The sequence below is a fragment of the Indicator indicator genome, chromosome 30, assembly GCF_027791375.1.
Source record: "Indicator indicator isolate 239-I01 chromosome 30, UM_Iind_1.1, whole genome shotgun sequence".
Taxonomy (NCBI): domain Eukaryota; kingdom Metazoa; phylum Chordata; class Aves; order Piciformes; family Indicatoridae; genus Indicator; species Indicator indicator.
The window spans coordinates 5144147-5164946 of record NC_072039.1 but is presented as its reverse complement, the minus strand read 5'-3'; the positions used below and the strand labels follow the sequence as shown (position 1 = coordinate 5164946).

At 45.8% G+C, this 20800-nt stretch overlaps 1 protein-coding gene across 1 annotated transcript in view; it reads left to right on the top strand.

The window, feature by feature from the left end:
* MYO1C (myosin IC) overlaps positions 1–20800 on the top strand; it is a 59194-nt gene that overhangs the window by 16452 nt on the left and 21942 nt on the right. Inside the window, exons 2-3 of the mRNA XM_054394466.1 lie at positions 19590–19745; positions 20450–20565. Coding sequence (XP_054250441.1) covers positions 19620–19745; positions 20450–20565 — 242 coding nt within the window. The 5' untranslated portion in view covers positions 19590–19619. The remainder of the gene's footprint in view (positions 1–19589; positions 19746–20449; positions 20566–20800) is intronic.

Sequence of the window (20800 nt, the reverse complement as noted above, 5' to 3'; positions counted from 1 at the left end):
ACATTTCCCTGAACTTGGGGGACAACTCATCCTGATCTATCCATCTGTATGCTGCTGTAAAGTTTCCACACTAGGGATTTTGTTACAACACTAACAGGAAGAGTAAGAGGAGTTGTTGGGGCATCACTCATTTACAAGCTATTTTATAAAACCCCTAGGATTTCAGGAAGCATATTCCATATGTGATCTCTCTCCTGTGCTTTTCAGGCAGGTTTTAGCCTTTTGATCTTTATTTTTCTGACATTAGAAGCTTGAATATACTAAGAAAATCTAGATACTACCTGTGCTTCAATCTCCACATAGCAGAAAAGCTATGTCCTGGTCAGCAGACCAAGAGTTCACCACTGGCTTTGTTTAGACTTCATGGAAAGGAAAAGCTTCAGGTTAAACAAAATAAACAATTTCATTTGGCTATTTTGGAGGGAGGTGTTTCCTTTTTAAACTGTGTGGGGTTTTTTTTTTTTTTTTTTTTTTCACAGTACCAAATGGTCTGGGTTTGGGTGTGGTTTGTTTCAATGCAGAACTGCATTGATGAAAGTTGTCCTATGCTGTCCTTTTTGTCTTTTAATTGACAAGTCAGTCAAGTTCAGTTGTTTCCTATAAAGGAGTCTAGATAGAGGAGATAAATCTGTTGCTTGAGTTTCTGTAAAATGATAGATGTTGACACAAGGATAACATCATACAGAGATTGCCTTCTCCAGCTTGAGCCTGCTTAAGAAAATCAGCTCAAGCTTACTGTTCTGGTGTCAGCAGTTCTAAACAGACAATTCCTGCAGTTCAAGAAAGATTTAATGATTGTCATTGGTGGTGTGGAGGAAACTTTGGAGATCCTATGAGTCCAACATCAGTAGGGACGGTTGATTTCTGCTTCCAGACTCCTAGTCTCATACCTGTGATTCTCCTCACTTTGTAAAGCCAAGACAAATATCTTATTTCTCCTGGAGCAGACTCCTTGAAATTGAACACACAACTTACTGGCTGCATCCTGTGGCTTTGTCATGAAAAGTAAGTAGAGAAGACAACAGCTTTGGGGTCCAGACTTAAACGCTGAGTCTTTGTACTGAGTTAAGCCTTCCAGGAGAGGTTTAGGTTGGAGATTAGGAATGATGGCTTTGCTTTAAGAGTGCCTAGGCATTGGAACAGGCTGCCCAGGGAAGTGGTGGAGTCACCATCCCTGGAGGCTTTCAAGAAGTGTGTGGACATGGCACTCGGCACATGGTTTAATGGCCATGGTGGTGTTAGTCCAGTGGTTGGACTGGATGATCTTAGATCTTAAGATCTTAGAGGTCTTTTTCCAATCCAAACAATTCTGATTCTGTAAATGCCCTAGAAACTAGTTCCCCAATTTTCTTTTTTTCCCTAAGATTAATTAACTTTTCGATATCACTGACCATAAGCAATGCCAGCAGAGGCCATCTTTCTGAATTGCTTTGTAGTTATCATGGAACAGTTATGAGACATGAGAAAAGAGCCATAAGGGTATTTAACATAAATGCTTTCCTGTAGTTGGTCTTCTCTAAGAGTCATTACCACTTATGTTAACTGGTTCTGAACAAAACCCTGCCTGTTGCCTGCATTTGTTCTCCCTCTCCCTGCACAGGCAAGAACGTGACGTGTTTCATTGGACAAAAATTAAAGGTCACTTTAAAGCTCCTCAGAAATCAAGATGTCCCTAAAGATAAGTCAGATAGGAAACATCCTCCTGGGGCGGAATCGCTGCGTGCCCCGGAACGCTCAACACGCCCTTGAGTGCGCTCTCCCTTCTGGCCAAGTGGTACAGGGAGAGGGGCAAGGAATGAGCAACTGGTGAGGAATGTACGTGACAGCCTGGTTACACTGGGGCAATCCTCTGGAACACAGCCACAGAATTGCCTAGACTGGAGAAGACCTTTAAGATTGAGTCCAGTCATTAGCCTAACACTGACAAGTCCTTGACTAAACCATATCCCTAAGCACTATATCTACACCACTCTTAAAATACCTCCAGGGATGGGGGACTCCACCACCTCCCTGGGCAAGCTGTTCCAATGCCTGATAACCCTTTCAGGGAAGGGTTATCTTCCTAATACCCAAGATGGTATTAGGTTGACATCAGGCTTCTTCCTAATATCCAACCTGATCTTCCCTTGGCACAACTGGAGGCCATACAATCCAGGGAACTGTAAATCTCAGCCACATTCTCCTCAGGATGATGTGGTTCCTAATGGTGTGATGTAGAAGAGTGCTTCTGCAGGCAGAACTCTTCATGTCTCATCAATGAGTCTCTCTGTTCTAGCTTGCTTTTTTTTTTTTTTTTTTTTTTTTAAGGCAGTCAGCCTAAGGTGACTGTGGCAAGCTGACTGTTTCAGCTTAAGGAGATGTTACCAGCTAACATGTTGAAATTCTTGGCCTGGATTTGGCCTCAAGTTCATCTAGAAGCTGTGCAAGTCTGCAGGGGCTGTGCTTGCAGACGGGAGGGGGTGTGTGTATGTAACAGCCTACAAAATTGTTTGTGCATTTTGTCACAAACTTCTGTTGCTGTCAGAAACAAAATGTGGGTGCTAAATCTGTCTAGGAATTTATATTGTACACATCTGTGGCAGCTATGGGACTGTGTCAGGCTGTGTTTGCTCAGCAAGCTTCTCTGTACTGGGAGCTGAGGGCTTCTGTCCTTATCCATAGACAAAGCAGAGATCGAAAGATAGCCCTCACTGGGGATCACAGGGAAACTTTCCAGTTATATCACTTTATCCAAACGAGATCTTTATGGTGTGGTTGCAGGAACTCCCTCTCATTTGTGTAAGAAGGAGGAAAATCTGTCTTTTAACTGGGCTTTCAGGTTTTGTGTCTTCTGAAGTGACAGTGGGAAGTGTGCATTGGAGCTACAATTACAGCTGCAGACAGGAGTCAGTCTGACAGTTCTGCTGAGACCTACATAAAACGCAGCAGCAAACTGTCGTGCTCCATGGTAGGAGCAGGTAGGGGAGCTGCCAGCCTACCTTCTGCATCAGCACTGCCCACATCATGCTTTAGGACATGGCTGTGCCTTTTCCTACCCTTTCCAAATCAGAGATGTGCTCAGCCTTGCTTTGCAGGGGCTATTTTGTAGATTTCAAAGTCTGTTATTTCTGGCTTTTTTTTTTTTTTTCCCCTCTTGTGAAGAAAAGCAAGGTCATGATAGAAAAATGATATAGCAGCTCTGAGTTGTACTTTTAGTTTTCTATTTTGGGTTGCTCAGGAGAGAAGAGTCACAGGTTAAGTGCTGTCTGTTTCTGTGGAGGAGAGCCTCAGGTTACTGCATGCTGCCTTCCTGGAGAATACTGATGATCAGTGTAAAGAGTCCTCCTCTGCCAGTTGTGTCCCTCCTCAGTATTTTTGCATGCTCTTCTTTTCCAGACTGCAAACAGTTTAGTGCTGATCTGGCCTTATATAGTAATTTCCTATTATTAGAAACATTTCCTTGGGATCTTGCTCAGGGAGTAGCAGAGGGGAAATCCTGTTTCCTTCATCTAACATGCAGGCAAAGCACCAGTGTTCACTCTTTCCTTATCTAGTGTCGATAGAACAAGAAGTTTTTGTTGTGATATGCTTTCCAGTCTTAAGCCCTTTCTAACACTAAGCCTCTTTTCAGAAATACAGGAAAAGAAATTTGAAGGAATAGGAACTGCTAGGCACCAACGTGAGCTGCAGAGCATTGTCTGCAGCCTGTGAGTTCTGCCTCTGCTTTCTCAGCCCTGTTTTACTCTCTCCTAATGCTTTGGAAATTCTCTTTTTCATGTTGGCATGTATTTTTAAAAAAAAAAAAAAAAGTCCTATGATGGGGTGTTTCACCTGAGTCTGCCCAGGGTATTGGTAGAAAGCAAAGGGCTATGTTAAAAAAGAGGAACAGCTTTATATAAAGCAGGGAGAAGGTTTTGTTTTGCGTGCAGTGAGGATGGGTTTTTTAAGGAGAGATTGGTCACCAAAAGTACAGAGAGATGTACAGGCTTTGAACACTTAATTTTTCCTGTGAAAACATTTTTTCCCCTTAAAAGGAAGATGTAGGTCCTGCCACTGGGAGTGACTGTTTAGAAAGTCAGTTGGGAGGAATGCACATCAGCTGAACTGAGTCAGGCTGTTTGTATTAACAGCTCCTCGGAACAGCTCTTCTTGTTCTTGCCACGGACTCTGCAGGGGAGCTGCTTAAAATGACTGTATCAAAAGTAAGGGCAAAGCAATCAGACTGAATTAACTGTTGCTTCTAAACTCTGCTCTTGAAGCTAGTTCAACAATTACTGCTGGATTCAGAATGGGTAGGGTGTGTTTGTAAAATCAGCTGAAGAGGTGACTGTCTTGCAGAGCTGTGACGCAGGGCAGTGTGTGAGTGGGATGGAGGAAAAGCAGCCACATGCATGAGACAAACTGGCATCATATTAAGGGCATCTGGTAATTATGAAGTGGGACTTTGTTCTGATGGTCACTGTCTGAGCCAGTCACCCATTTCTGTTTCACTGGTTCAGCAGAGAGCAACAACAAGGAAAATTTATCTTGATTTGTTAGGTTAACCCAGTTTCTGTTTTCGCTCACGTCACAGACCCAGAATTATTGTGTGTGTGCGGGAGCCAGAACTAAATAAGAGCACTGTATGTGTGCTTTTTAATCTGCTCTTCCTCAAATGCATCTGTCAGCAGAGGTATCAAGATAGTGAGCAGTGCTTACAGAGAGAGTGCAGGAGTCCAAGGAGAGGTGTGCATCTCCACCTTCATCTTTTGCAACCCATTTTTATCAGGTAAATTCTTGCTTATTTGTGAAGGACTGAGCTTGGGAAGAAAAGATATTTGGTGTTCACACTGTTGAAGCTTTCTTGAAACAAACAAAACCAGTATTGAGAGTTTTAGGCATTACAAAGCATCAATTAGAATTAAAAAAAAAAATCATTTAAATATTCTTTGTCTTCTGGGTTTTGAACCCTTTTGGCCACACCTAATGTATTTTTCAGCTTTTGTCTATTAGCACACACCCAGAGAGTCTGAGAACTCAGAGAACTTGTGATGCCATGAAGTTTGCAGTAAAATTAAAGAACTATACCATCTTGAGACAGTTTTTGAGTGAGTATAATGGGCTTTGGATTTAACCTTTACAGATCTGTGGTTTAATAACCACCCAGGAATGTTGCATCTCCAGGGATCAGTGTTCTCTGTCCAGGCTTCTGTTCCTCCCTACTTGTTTGGGGGACAGCTGGCTACTGTCTGCATGGGGAAAGAGGAGATGTATCAATAAAAGCAAAAAAAGAGAACAGAAAGAGACAATTCTTAGCAGAGCTTAGTGGCATGGGGAAGAGGTTCTGCCCCATTATGGAGCCTGTTGAAATATTTAGTGTTGGTTCTTGGACAGGCCATTGGTTTATCCAGTTACTGCACGTCAGATGTTCGTTCCCTGCTGGAACAGGGCTTTTCCTAAGCAATGGGCCAAATGTCCTTCAGAACATCCACTTCCTGCTGCAGGTTATGAATGAGAAACATTTTAATCAGTTCTAGAGCAGTGTAGTCTGGGCAGCAGGGCACATGTGACAGGTTAAAGGAATTTCTGTTTTCTAAGATGTTCCTCTGACCTGTGAGAGGAAGGGCTCTCGAATTCCTGGCCTATTTAGGGTGGTTTGTTTCCCATGGTATCTTTGCCAAGTGCTTTCTAATTATGGAATGTGTGTTATTCTGTAGTTCTTTTGCAAGACAGAAATAATGAATAACATAAAAATCCAGGAAAAAGAAATTAGGCATTGATAGGATGAACTTGCAGTCCTTTGCTTTTGGAATAACATAGATGTGATCCACACTGATCTTTGAATAGTGTCAAGCCAAGCCAGTATCTCTCACCTCCAGGTTTGTACTGAGAGCAGAGCAGAGGGGAAGAGAAGACTGGTTGCTGATGCCAGTGTCATGGGGCCAAACTCTTTGTTGTTTTTCTCTCAGTGAGGGCGCTGCTTGCGGGTGTAGCTCAGCAAGTCACGCACTGCTCTGTGAGCCTGCTGGAGCAGGGCTGACAGGAAAGGTTTCCAGTCCCCTTGCTTTGAATGTGAAATTGTATGCAGGGAATCAGCTGCTTATCAGCAACCAGCAGAGCAATCCCAGTGCTCTAATCCAGGATTTATATGAGTCACTTCTAACTGGTGAGGCCTGGAAAACTTGATTCAAACCTCTCTGCCTGTAGTTGCCTGTAGTAGTGATACAGACCTAGCCAGCCATCCTCAGCAGAAATCACAGACAAGGGCTGGGCTCTGTTGCTGGAAAGGAAGTGCCTGGTTTTCTCTCTTTAATAGTCTGAGATCAAGGTCTTTTAAATCAGAATTATGTTGGTTATCTCTGCTTTCCAATTATTTTTTTTGCCCCCACCTGATTTAGGCTAACTCACACAGGAGTATTTTCCTCACCATCAAAAGCTGTGCAGTAGTTTGACTACAAAAAATGTTTTGAGTAAAGGGCTTCCCAGCAAATAAATAAATAAATAAAGGGATTTTCCTACCTAATAAAAAAGCTAAGGAGGGTGTGTAAAAAGTGTACTTGTGAATACTGGGCTCTTGTATTTTCTCCTCTTCTGTGGCATTTTCAGTGATGAGCTGTGTTAGGAGATGGGAACTGGGGGAAGGGTGAAGTTGTTCCGTGCTGATACGGAACATAAAGTTGTAATGTGAGTTTTATTGACTCTCTTGTTTGGCTACAACTAAACTGATTGGGGAAATGATGCTGGAGAAGTGACATTCTCCTCCTGAAGAACTAGAGCTGCCAGTCTACAGCTCTAATTATACTTGGAAAACTCCTGGCTCAGGGCTTGCTGTTGTGATTCAGCAATGGCTAATGTGGCTGTGTTTGGGAAATGTAGCTTAGATTACCTTTGATCTCACCTGTGCTCCTGCACTGAGCCGGGCTTTGGAGTATTGTCTGCTTCTTTCAATGCTCTGAAATAAACCACTGCTAAACCCACCTCTGAAATGTATCCTGAGGCTGCCTCTGTTAATAATTCACCCACCTCCTCGGCTGGTTGGTGATAAGAAGTGAATAAGAATCATGCCAAAGAGTTGTGCAAGAATTGAAAGGCACTGGTGAGTAATTTTTCAAAATGGGATCTAATGAGGGCAGAGGAGCTAGTGGCACCACAGCTCTCTGCAGAAGCATTATCCAAGCATCATCACAGATCCTTGTAACTGCTGGCACCTTCTTCTTGTGCCGAATGACATCCACCACAGCACAGGATCTCTGGGTCACAGCTAATTAGAGAGGAGTGCTGCACTGAACCACTGACAACATCTGCTATGTTTCTGGGGTTTTAAATAGCCTCCCTTCTGAGTAGTGGCCATGCATGGCCTTGTTTTACTTCAGAAAGCTTCAAAGAAAAGCAAGCAGCTTTTGATTTAAAATCTTTTTACTTTAAAGCTTGACTTCACCCTTTCTGTGATAGAATTTGAAAACCAGGCATTTTGATAAGATAGCACTAACAGCCCTCTTTAAGCAGAGCTGACTCCAGAGAGTGCCCATCATGAAGTATCAGCAGTCAAGCTTGGGACCATTGAGGAGCAAAATATTTCACATAGTTGGAGAATAATTTTAAGTTGTAAGACCTATGGAGTTCTCTGTTCCAAGCCTGCTTCCAGGCAGGGCCAGTTTAGATGAGGTTCCTCAGGCATTGTCTGGTTGAGTGTTGAATAACTCCAGGAATGGAGTTTCACAACTTCTCAGGGCCCCTAGTTGAGTATTTGACAGCACTTGTGGTGAAAGAACTTTCCTGATCTCTCACTGGAATTTCCCTTCTTCCAGCTTGTGTAGATTATCTCCTGTCCTTTCACTTTCCACCTAATGTGAGTGAAGGCTGCATGGACATTGTGCTTTTGGTCAGAATGCCCTTGGCTCTGGGTGGTGGGGGTGGTTTTTCACACTCTTGATGTAGCTATGACCATTATTTTTTTTAAATATGATGTCAATGGCCTCAGACAGCTAAAAATGCTGCTTCTGCAGCTTCTGGGATGGAGCCTTGAGGGCAACAGTGGCATGACTGTGTCCTAGGAGGCAGGCTGCTACCTGGTGTAGTGCAGGTTGTTTTGTGGTAAGGACCTCAGGGGCCTCCATGTGGAGTGAGTGGGTGTTTAAGGGTGGGGGGATCTCAGTGTTTCTGGAATAAAATACTGCTGAGCCAATATGGTAAGTCCTTGGAAGGTCTTACAAGGCAAATTTACACCTTGCCCCTGGGCTCTTTGTGGTCCTTGGATTCGCTGAGAGAGCGATCACCAGGCTAATGGCAAGCCCAGAAGATTTTTGTGGTGGCTGGGATGAGTTGGGAGTCGGCTCAGGAAGCCCTGGGCTGCTGCTGCTGTTGCAGTGCAAACATTTGCCTGATGGGACACATCGCTTCCTGCCCTGTGTGCTGTGGGGTTTGCATGTTGGGCTCTGCACCAGCTTTTCCAGTGCCTGTGATTGCTTTTCTTTCCGTGTTTCCCTGTCACTGGGCAGCCGGGACTCCGCAGGCAGAGGACAGCTGACTCCTCTCTTGGACTGCCTCTCACCATCTGTGTGTGTGTGTGTGTGTGTAGGTCTCTCCAATAGGGGAGGGGAGGGGAGGGGAGTTGTTCCTCTCCCTCCTCGGAAAACGCCCTCTCCAGGAGGCTCCAGTAGGAGCTGGTGGGAGGGAGGGAGTTCTGACAGCACCGAAAATGTTGTGGAGAGAGAAAAAAAAAAAAAAAGGGGACAACTGACAGAAGAGAGAACTCGTCCTCGGATCCTGCTTTTTGCAGCAGCGTAAACTAAATCTCTGCAAACGCTGCGGGAGCTGACAGGAGGCAGAGATGAGGTTCAGAGCCGCGGTAAGATTGAGTCAGCTTTTTTGGGTGGCTTTGTAGCTTTCAGATGTAGCTAGACTGAGAAGAAGGGAGAGAAATTTGCCAGGTTTCAGTTTCAGTAGGAAAGTGAAATGTTTCAGCCTGCTCTGCAAGAGTCCTTTTCATTGGAAAGTCGTGTGAAAAGGGTTGAAATAGGATAAAGAAACCCCAGGGGATAGATGTGTTGAGGAGGAAGCCAAGGTAGGAGTTTAGAAGGTGGGAAAAGAGGGAGAAAGGCATGATCTGGTTAGGGGAGAAGGAAGGGTGGAGCTTTTGCTTGAGTGGAAGGGGTATGAGGATGTGAATGCATTGTGCTGGGCTCTGCTTGTGTCCTCCCCAGGGACATGGGCATCTTCCTCTGTGACTATCACCCTGGGGAACAGCAGGAAATACCTGCTTTTAAGCACTCAGTTCCCCCGGGGTGTATTTGCTTCAGCAAAACGTTGTCCATGTTTTGGCAGCGACTAGAAAGCCTGGGTCTGGTGCTCTATATTGCAGGACAACCACCCAGAGCTTAGGAAAATCAGCATGTGGCAGAAGATTGAAAGGATTGGGATTGCTACCTGAGAAAAGAGATGAGTAAGAGAGGAGGAAAAACGAAATGACATACAACAGTGCCTCAGAGAAGGCAGGTTGTGAGCTCCTTTTTGCTGTGTTGCGACACACAAAGAGGGACATTGAGTTAAGTTAGATGTTGCCAAAGAGATGCAAAGGTTATTTTAATACAGTGCATAATTGGGCCAGAGGATTCACTAGTACTGGAAGATGCTGAGGTTGAGAATGAGGGAGCCTTATGAAAAAAAACCTGTGTGTAGGTTTCTGCCTGGCTAAGAACGTTCAAGGCTTTAATTGGTAAAATTACCCAATTTAGGAAAAGGATTGAAAAGGTCATGTCTGGAGACTTAAGCAGTTCTGACTGTCCAAGAAGAGTTAGCATGGGGCTGGAGTATCCCTTACCTCCTCAACCTGGAGATCCTTGCATGTTTTCCAGCGTTTCCCACTGACTAAGAAAGGATCTTGGGGATGAAGCAAAGCGTAGAGCTTCTGGAGGACCAACCTTGTGCCTCCCTGGGGCAGCGCATCTGAAGGTGGAGCAGATGGTGCTCAAGAATCTTGTTTTTCTGTTAGCATGGAGGGCTGCAGAAGCCAGCAAACCTCTGTACAGCAGTGGACATAGAGAAAAGGTTGTAGGCTTGATCCATGTGATGATGGCTAGGGTGGTGCTTGATACTCTGCGAGAGAACATGTGGGTGTGGAAGTGCCCTCCGCATGCCCTAGGAATGTACTGGAGTGCTCCCTCTGTATGGAAAGTTCTACTATCTTTGGAAGGCAGAATAGTCTGAGAGGGTTGTGTAGGGTGTGTGGAATCCAGCAGAGAAGGTGGGAATATCTGGAGAGGGGAAGGGCAAAGTAAGTGTGAGATCCACAGTATTGGTGTAAGAGAGCTTCATGCAATTCATAGAAGGGTTTGGGTTGCAAGGGACTATTAATGATCATCTAGTTCCAACTACCCTGCCAGGGACATCTACCACTAGACCAGGTTGCTCAAGGCCTCATCTAGCCTGGCCTTGGAACACCTTCAGGGAGGGGACATCTGTGACTTCCCTGGGCAACCTGTTCCAGTGTCTCACCGCCCTCACTGTAAAGAGCAGCGACTGGGGGTGCAGGGTCAGTGCCTGCTGCTGCAGGTGGGGAGCACATGCATGCCCTGACTCTTCTCTGTAGGCCAGTGTTGGAGTTTCTGTTCCCATCTCACTGGAAGTCAAGAGAGAAGCTTACTTAGAAGGGCCATGATCTGAGTTTTTGCTATTTTATGCCATCTGTTCACTTTCTGAAGCTCCTGTGGGAAGCAGAGACCTGTGGCTGAGGTCTCAGGTAGTACTGCTATGTGTACTGTGACCAGCAACATCTTTTAACAAGCAACTCTTGTGACATCTGCTCAGGAGCAAAAATGTCAGCTCCCTAAATATAGAAATTCAGTGTATTTACTTTTCCAGCCTTGGTGCTCTTTCTGGTTTGCCTACTTCATTTTTCTTGCTGCTATTTTGCATTTAGCTTGTTGGTTGAAATATCAGCATCCCCTCTTGGGGCTAAACATTTTTCTTGTCCTTCAGATCAGTTCTTATAATTATTTTGCTTTTTCTTTCCATTGCTAACTTTTCTGTTTTCCTAACTTATTAAAAAAAAGAGAGAAAAGGTAAATGTAATTAAGCTATAAAAATTGAACAAATTATATTACCTGCTTGCCATGCAAACCTCCATGGCTTGCTTTGGCTTCTGGTCTGTCACCATTTGCATTTCTGGTTCACATTTGAGCTCCTTATTAGGGATTCTCACTACTGTAAATGTTGCAAGTGTCCAATGTCATTGGTTAATATATTAAAGAGTCATAACTAATTGCAACAACATCCACACCCTGCATTATTCTTTTCCAGTCTTAATGATTCTATGATTATTGTTTTCCAAAAGATTACTTTTTTGCTTTCACAGCTCTAACTCCCCATGACCTACCTGCATTAATGGATACTTAAAATAATGCACAGAGTGATACATTGCTCGTATTTCCCGTTCTGCTTTGCTTTTTAGGGTGGGAGATTAAATGGCTTTGTAGCTTGGAAAGTGAGGGAAGCAGAACTGTAAGTTCTAGACAGCTTGCTAGTAGGGACACAGCAAACCTTTGTGAGAGCAGAGTAAGTTTGCTTACCCTCTATTTCTGGTTATTTCATGTTTTAACGTATTCCAGCTTGTCCCTACTTCAGACATGGAAGATTTCAAAATGTTTGCAGAAATTAGTCAAGGAAGTGGCAATTCTCTCTCCTCAGTGTGGTTTTTTGAACATTCTATAGCTGAATCCATTCAATGTGTGGTTTAAAATTGAGAGGGAAGCATCAGAGAGGGAGAAGCAGGTTTTGAGCATGAGCAAGTGCTCCCTGACTCCAGACATTCCTTTGGTGGAGATGTATTGCTCTAAAAGAAGCAAGAATAAAAACTGATTCTGCTATAAATGGTCCTTGAGTGGCAGCAGCTGACAGGGTAACTTTTTTTCCCCTCCAGTTGAAGTTATTCCCTTTAACTCTGCTGGGCTGTGTCGTCAGAATTGATCTCTGGGTTTGATCCCGTGTGATCTGACAGCTCTGATTTTTCTCAAGCTGCCTGTTCAGAGCAGCTTATCCACCTTGTGGGAAATGCTGCACTCTTCCTTGGGCTTGCATCCTGAGAAGCAAAATTAAATGTTTGATTTTTCTCACTAAGTATTTTTTTTTTCCATTAAACAAGCCCAGCACAATGAGGTTTGGGTCATATAAATGATTGTCAAAGCAAGATAAATCCATGTGATTGATGCAGAAGACTTTCACATGAGACCTGGAGCTGCCTCTCAGGGAATGCTCTTTCCAGCCCAGCTGTTGACTAACAGTTTTCTGTGTCCAAAATGCACAGCAGATTTTCAGTGTGGTGAAAGGGAAGGAGGATCGTAAGTGGCTGCACTTCAATCTGTCCGGGATTTGCTGGCAGGCAGCAAGTGCTTGACTAAGATCCTTTGGTCCAGGTCCACCTCAGTTGTTTTCATGGTTGTGTTCTGAAAAGAAGAGCTTTCCCATTCTGCACCTCAGGAACTGAGGCCCTGGATGAAATAGTTGATTTTTGTCTGCTTTGCTGTCTAGCCCATGTTCTGTCCAGACCTTTTCCCAGGCTGTAGAATGGAGTGAAAATCACTGGATTTTTTTTTTTTTCCCTTCCTGCAGCTTTGGCATGGCAGTGCAGAATGTCATACTGTCCAGGAGACAAATGTGTTTTAACTGCCACCACCCCACAAGAAGTTTTTTTCTTGGTCCAGACTTCTTATTGTTTTCCAGAATCTAATCTGAATTTCCCTTCCCACTCACATGTGGTTCTTGCTTGTTCTTCCGTTCCCGGCTTTGTAACTATTTGTGGAATCCACAGATCAATCATCTTTCACTTGATCCCAAGATAAAGATGCCTGCCTCTTTCCACAGGGCACCAGCTTCCTGTGGTCATTTCAGTGCAGGTCTGCTGGTCTATGAATGGACACAAGCTGCTTGTAAAGGTGCATTGTCAGAGGACAGTATCAAAACATCCATTTTAGCTGCAGACATCTTGTTTACCTTGTGTGCCTCTTGCTCCTAAATTAGTTGGTTACAAAGCTTTCCTGCTTCATGTAAGGTCATTCACTTGGAGAGCTCCAGATGCTTTTGTCTGCATCACTCATGGATGCTCCAGGAAGGAGATACTTGAAGCTGCCAGTTGCTGCCTGTTCTCTCAGCAAGAGACAGCATTTGTGTGTCTGGAATTGCTGTGCCATCACTGACTGCTCAGATACCCCTCTGGGAAAATCAAGACTGGGAAATGTGATGCAAAGGACTCCTTCCTGCACACATATTGGGTTACTGGGTATTGCACAGCCATAAACCAGCTGATGGGCAGACCAGTGGTGGGAGTTTCATGCTCAGTTCACATCAGCCCTGAACTCCTGTGCTCGTGGCAGAGCTGCCCTCCATATTCCATCACAAAACAAAATTTCCCCCACGTGCTCAGACTGACTGACTCAAGTACTTCGGCCTTTGTTGTGCAGACCAAAAGATCCTGGTTTTCATTTCTGTGATGCATTAGTCCTCAGCATCCCAAGCACAGCAAAGTCTTTATCAGACTTTGGCATTTAGCAGCACTTAAAAGAAAACTATTTGTTTACACCTTCACAATAACACATCAGAGCCTTACTAGTTGAGTTTAGGAAACTCTTTGGTGTACAGTCTTGAGTGCTTTTGTTCTCCCAGGAGCTCTTTGTGAAGGGTATTTTCTGGTCTTGTTGACTCTTGCATGAATACAAAGAAAGGCTGGAAGCCCAGCCAACCTAAACCTGGCTCTGCAGGCTGCATTCAGCAGCACCAGTTTGCACCAGCTCCAAGTGTTTCCCAAAATTCAGTCACAGGGGAGAAAAAGCCCTGTGGAAGTAGTGCTGCTTTGGTAGGGGGCTGGCTTGGTCCCCACCATTCAGGAGTGGCAGCTTTTCCTTTGCTGGCAGTGAGCCACTGTTGTGCTAGTGGCTCTGGAGAAGAGATTAGAAGGCAGGAGTGGGTTAAAATAGTGTGGGAATGAGTCCCTTGGAACTCTGCCTCGGGGTGGGTTTGGGAAACCCGGTGGTGAGAGTCAGCTTGTACTCACTCAAGCAGGAGTGACCATCAGGGCAGTGATTTTTAGTACGGAATGAAAGGTGAGTCTGAGAGAGAAGGCACAGACACTCCTAAACCCACAGGCACCAAGATCAGGTGGAGATTGCTCAGATTTTTGCAATTCCCTGGTGGTAGCCTGTGCTGGGTGTGGCATTAGATCCTTAGCCCAGGCCTCCTGTTGACTCCTGTAGGCAGGGTGAAGTTGCACATGGCTGAGCTAACCTAACTACCTGCTGCTGTCAAAAGGGCACTTGTGCTCCCTGTCCTCTCTGCCCTCTGTCTGTCACTCACCTGGTCCCATGGTAAGGTGACTCACCTCACTACACTGACAGAAACACAGCAGCTTCTGTTTTTCCTGGACATTGTTTTGCTGCCTGAGTGAGTTGCATTGCTCTGGCCTAGAGGCAGGTAGCTGCTTGTGTAACACCTGCCGGGAAGGCAAAGTCCAAAGGAGGGGATGTGTTCAGTTTGGTGGTGGTGAGGCCTTAGACTGCACCTAACTTGCCTCTTTGGTGTTGGTTTCACAAGCACTTAAAATCCAGCAGGGACTGCTCCTGCTGCTGCAGTGGCAGCTGCTGCCTGTCTCTGTGCTGGTTCCCAGTCTTGTGCCCCTGGTGTCTGCTGGCCACTGCGACTGATGATGTGTGGAACCCATTTGGGGAAACGAACTGGGTTAAAATCATAACAAAAAGATCTGAGTTTTAATCCATGAGAGGCTTCCAGTCTAGCTTATTGCACAAGTCCTGGAACCAGTGCAAGCCAAAGGGTGCAGCTGCATGGAGGGCAGATGGGAGGGATGGTCCTTTCCCTGTGTCCCTGCTGTCAGAGCAGCTCCTCTGCCACTGTGCTCTCCTAGCAGCCTCCAGAAAAACTGATTTTCACAGGGAAGGGTCTAATCAGATCCTCCCAGCCTATGTCCACCTAATTATCTGGAATAGGTGCTCCCTGCCACAAGCTGGGCTCTTGCAGGGGATGCTGTGAATGAGCTGCACGTCAGCCGGAGGCGTTTTGGCACAGACAAATCCTGTCCACTGCAAAGACACTGAAGAAGCCACTCCTGTCCATAGGCAAACTGCTTTAGAGGGTAATTATCTTCATTGCACCATATTTAACCCCTCCTGTCTGGGTTTCCTGGCATTAATTTACAGCCACCAGATTTGCTGTCTCCCTGGTAACACAAAATAACCAACAGTTAATGTATTCAGTGCCCTACTGTCACCCTCATCATTCAGTAGGCACATATGGTCATTGTGATTATTCTTTTCTAAATAGAATCACAGAATGCCAGGTTGGAAGGGACCCCAAGGATCATCTGGTCCAACCTTTCTAGGTAATAGCCTGGTTGAAAGGATCCTGGCTAAGCTGAGTCTTAAAACTGTCCGGTGCAGGGGAATCCACCGCTTCCCCTGGGAGATGATTCCAGTGTCTGACTGTTCTCATGGTGAAACATTTTCTTCTAGAGTCCAATAGTAATCTCCCCAGGGGTAACTGGTACCCCTCACCCCTTGCCTTTTCCACAAAGGGAGTCTCCATCCTCCTGGTAGCCACCCTTTGTGTGCTGGTACATGCTAATAAGGTCTCCCCTAAGCCTTCTCTTCTGAAGACTGAGCAAACCCAGTTCCCTCCACCTTCCTTCACATGACAAGTCCTCCAGTCCTCTGATCATTCTCATGGCTCTTCTCTGGACACCTTCCAACCTGTCCACCTCTTTTTTTTTTTTTTTTTTTTTTTTTGTGTAACAGGGACCACAACTGAACTGAGAGTGTCATCTTTCCCCACTTTCTTCCGTCTGCATTACTGTTCTATTTCCATTTTGTAGAAAGGATTTCTTTTTCACCTCCTTGTGCATTGCATCTGTTGCAAGTTATTGGCAGTCAAATAGTTAATGTGGACATTTTCAGTTGGTGTTAGCCTTGGTCATAAGCAATAAAGCAAATGAGCAAATGCTGGCACAGAGAAGTGCCTGTTGCTCAGCTGTGGTTTATGACTGATGGATGTATTTGCACTGAACTTGGGAGGGTGCAACACTGTGATTGAAGTTTATGTTCTGGAGGATCTGACTGCATCACATCAGCTGGGTAGCCTGGGCACATTTAATTATTGCTGGAAAATTGCATTTAGGGGGTTGGTTTAAAGCCAACTGAAAAATCCAGGTAGTTATTTTGTTCTCACAGGGAGAGGTTGGAGTTGAATGGGGTAAAAAAAGTGTGGAGGAAACTGGAAGCTGCTTGGCCTTAAATGCCTGTCCCAGAGGAGGCAGCCCAAGTGCAGTTTTCTGTGTTGAGCAGGATGGATTGCTCCTTCCTTGGGCTTGGATGTGTGCAGCTGGGATCAGTTTGTCCTGAGCTGGAGGGAGTGGCTGATGAAAGAGCTGCTGAAACTGCTAAGTGACACTCTCTGTGAAAGTCTTTAGCATTATATAAACTTGGATTAACTGTGCGAGGGTGGAAGCTTCTCCTCAGTCATTTCTGAGGCAGCTGTGTTTTAAAACTGTAGTCATAAACTTACCCCCTTGAAAACCAGTGATCTTCTTTGGGTTTTGCCTTTGTTCCCATTCCCTTGTGCAAAACCTGCTCCAGGACTGCACTGCTCTGATAGAAGCATTCTGATTTCTAGGCAGAGTTTATTTGTATGTGATTCATCTCTCTCTTTTTTGCTGATGTTGTTCTTTACCTCACCACCTTCCTTCTCCAGGGCTTACCCTTTTCCTCTTCACCTTGGCAAAGAGGGTAATAGAAGACAACAAAACACTTTGCTGAAGGTGTGGAGGAATTGGCTTGGAAAGTTTTGGGGGCTTTAAAAAAAAGATTCCTTAACAACAGTATCTGCAGAATTTCTCCCAGACTGGATCTTCTAAAATTTATAAATCTGACCTTCTAGCCATGAGACTTTAGGAAGGAATAAAAAGGGGAAATTAAAATGCTGTCTCTTTGTGGTATTTGAGCCATTGGAGTGGATCTGGATTTGAAATTTCCAGGAGGAGCTAACTTTTGTTTCTGAAAGCTGCTAGTTTCATGCAACCACTTTTTTACCCAAGCACTGGGCTCTCAGGAAGGAAGCCAGTTCTAGCTGACAGAAATAGGCAAAACTGCAGACTGAGGGAATTTGCATCTGGTTGGGTCCAGCACTGGGTCTTGCCTTTATTTCTGCTTAACAAAACTGAAGGTAAATTTTCTTCTGACCAAGGTTGTTTTTATTTTTTCCTCCCTGCTTTCCATCAGCCCCTGTCCTCTGACCACTATTATATCTTGAGAAGGAGCAGAAAGGAGCTACCTTACAATGTGAGTCAGCAAAAGAAATTCATCTACATCACTGTGCAGGGTTTTGGGGCTGGATGACAGTGTTGCAGCCAGGGCTCCAGCATTCCCAGTTTGTGACACTGCTCCAGGAGAGGGTGCCTGGGAATTGTTGTTAGTGTGTGAGATGCTTCAGGAACAAGCAGTGGTGATGCTTGTGCCAGGGATGGCAACATCCCAGAACATAACAGCTTCTTGCCACTTCTTACCACTTTGCTCTGGTGAGAACTCACCTGGAGTACTGTGTGCAGGTCTGGAGCCCTCAACAGAGGAAGGATATGGACTTGATGGAGAGGATCCAGAGGAGGGCTATGAAAATGATCAGGGGGTTGGAGCACCTCTGCTATGATACAGGCTGAGGGAGCTGGGGGCATTCAGCCTGGAGAAGAGGCTCTGGGGAGACCTGATAGCAGCCTGCCAGTACCTGGGGGGCCTACAGGAAGGATGGAGAGAGTCTGTTTGTTTACAAGGGCCTGCAGTGACAGGACAAGGGGCAATAGAGAAGGGCAGGTTTAGACCGGATATCAGGAAGAAGCTCTTTACTCTGAGGGTGGTGGAACATTGGAACAGGTTGCCCAGGGAGGTAGTTGAGGCTCCTTCCCTGGAGATACTCAGGGTGAGGCTCAGCGAGGCTCTGGGCAACCTGATCTGGTTGGGGATGTCCCTGCTGACTGTGGGGAGCTCAGACTGGATGAGCTTTGGAGGTCCCTTCCAGCTTGGACCATTCCATGAATCTCTGAGATGCACTCTAGTGCTTTAGGGAAGTGATTTAGGAGAGGGGTGCTTGGTTTGAGGAGCTTGCAAAGAAAGAAGGATGTAAGAACATGATAAGGAAACGCAGGCAGATGTGAGGCAAATGCTTTAACACATGGTGTCTCCTGTCTCTGGTTTCTGTAGTGTCTCTCATCATCTTTTGTCTTGTACATCATCTGTCTGCTGTGTGGAAATTTTCCCTTCCAAGTTGTGACTGAGTCACTTGGTGCACATTTCCTCTCCCTCTTTTAGTACATGAGGGAAGAAGTCAGCAGACCTGTGTTTTCCAGAGGTGGTTTTGCTGAACCACATCGTGTTGAAAAGGTCACCTTTAAAAGAGGGTCAGGAAAGAGAAGTGGCTTGGTGCATGGGATAGGTGCTGGTGTCACAGTCTAAATGCAGTGGCATGGAGTGCAAAAATACTCATTTCTCATTAGTTCAGAATTTTCCCATTGGGTTTCTTGCTAAAGCTTTAAATTGGTCACCAACGTGAAGCTGTTTGCTCATGAGATGAATCATCATTAGTCATAAAAGATTCCTTAGCTCAAAATGAGTTCCTGTGATGAAATGAGAGAGAGAGAACACATTTCAGTCTCACTGCTGCTAAAGGATGCCTGGGAAAGGAAATCCAAGTTTTATTCTCTTTATGAAATGTTTGCTGGAATGATTGATTTAAAATTATTGGATGTATAGCAATAGCTTGGAACACTAGACAGGGACACTGGAACAGTTTGCCCAGGGAGGTTGTGGATGCCCCTTCCTGGAGGTGTTCAAGGCCAGGCCAGTTCTAGTGGAAGGTGTCCCCACTGATGCCAGGGGCGGTTGAAACTGGATGATCTTTAAGATCCCTTCCAACCCAAACCATTTTATGAATCTATGAATGAACTTTTCCCTGGTGCTGGCTTGCCTTCTAGCAAAGCAATTAATCTAAAGCAGTTGCTAAAGTGTTAGTGCACACTACTGGTGTGTTCAGCAGTAGTAGTGGGCTTGTTCTGACGTCCTCTCCTGTTTATAGGCAACTGTGGTTAATGGTTCTTGTGGACAAGGCCACAGATGTGGAGCATGTCCAAAGAAGGGCCACAAGGATGATCAAAGGGCTGGAGCACCTCTCCTGTGGAGACTCAGACTTGGGGCTGCTCAGTCTGGAGAGGAGACCTTATTGTGGCGTTCCAGTATCTGAAGGGAGCCTACCAGAAAGCTGCTGAGGGACCTTTTGGGGTGTCAGCAGTGACAGGACTGGGGGGAATGGAGCAAACTAGAAGTGGGGAGATTCAGATGGGATGTTAGGAAGAAGTTCTTCAGCATGAGGGTGGTGAGACACTGGAACAGCTTGCCCAGGGAGGTGGTGGAAGCCTCATCCCTGGAGGGTTTTAAGGCCAGGCTGGATGTGGCTGTGAGCAACCTGATCTAGTGTGAGGTGTCCCTGCCATTGGCAGTGGGGTTGGAACTGGCTGATCTTTGAGGCCCCTCCCAACCCTGACAGCTCTGTGATTCGAAGATGTCCCAACCTTCCTCTGCTTTTGGCTGCAGGGAGCAGGGACTAACGGGATCCGGCTGACCATGGAGAGCGCCCTGACGGCTCGCGACCGAGTGGGGGTGCAGGACTTTGTCCTGCTGGAGAACTTCACCAGCGAAGCAGCTTTCATTGAGAACCTGCGGAAGCGCTTCAAGGAGAACCTCATCTATGTGAGTAGCAGAGGGGCAGCCACCAAAGCGTCCATCAGAGACCTGGACTTGGGTGCTTGCTGTAGAAGACCTCCCACAGCTTTGCTCTGCGGCTGGCCGTGGGGATGGGGCTATCAAGTTTAACAGGCCACGGCTGCTCGTGCCAGAACTCCTCTGGGGTACTGTCACGTGGACAGATGTGGGGACTCACTCCAGAGCTGCACTTGAGGTCTGCTGGCTTCTACAGGTCTTGCCAGCACTGAAAATCCAACTCTCTCACCACATTCTCTAGTGTGAGGTGTCCCTGCCCATGGCAGGGGGGTTGGAACTAGATGATCCTTGTGGTGCCTTCCAACCCTGAGTGATTCTATGATTCTTCCAGGTCATGGGTTCACTCTGCGGCAGGCTTTCTGCAATGCCAGGCTTGAAGTTGATTCCCAAATGGTCTATCAGAAATAATGCACTGTTCATGCCTGTTACAACTGTGTGTGGGTGCTGTTTTCTCAGCAAGGATGACCTGTCTAGCATAACTCCTGCAAAGTCATTCTCACTGCACTGAGAGGTCATGTCCTCAGCACCCTTGGCCTCTTTGGAAGCCCTCAGCAGCATCCCCAATGCAGGCAGCCCTTGTCAACAAGCTAACAGCCTTCAGAACAAGTCTGGGCTCTCAGAGACTCCACTGCCAGACCTTCTGTAACCTCTCTGCCCTCTGCTCTCCCTTTCAGACATACATTGGCTCAGTTCTGGTGTCTGTGAATCCATACAAAGACCTGGAAATCTACAGCAAACAGAACATGGAGCGATACCGTGGTGTCAGCTTCTATGAAGTCTCTCCTCACCTGTGAGTGGCCTGTGGGTAAACTGTGCAGTGTGTGCTGTTCCCACACAGCCCTGTGCAATAGTGACATGTGGAAACAAGCAGGCAGCACTGCTCCTCAGCCCAAGATGCAGCACCAAAAGTCACAGGGATGTAAAGGATCCCTCAGAGGGTGTGGTGTGCAGCTCTTTCTATTCCTGTTCCTCTCTCCAAAGAGGATGAGTTGCCTTTGCTAGAGCAGTATTTGGAAAGGGAGTTG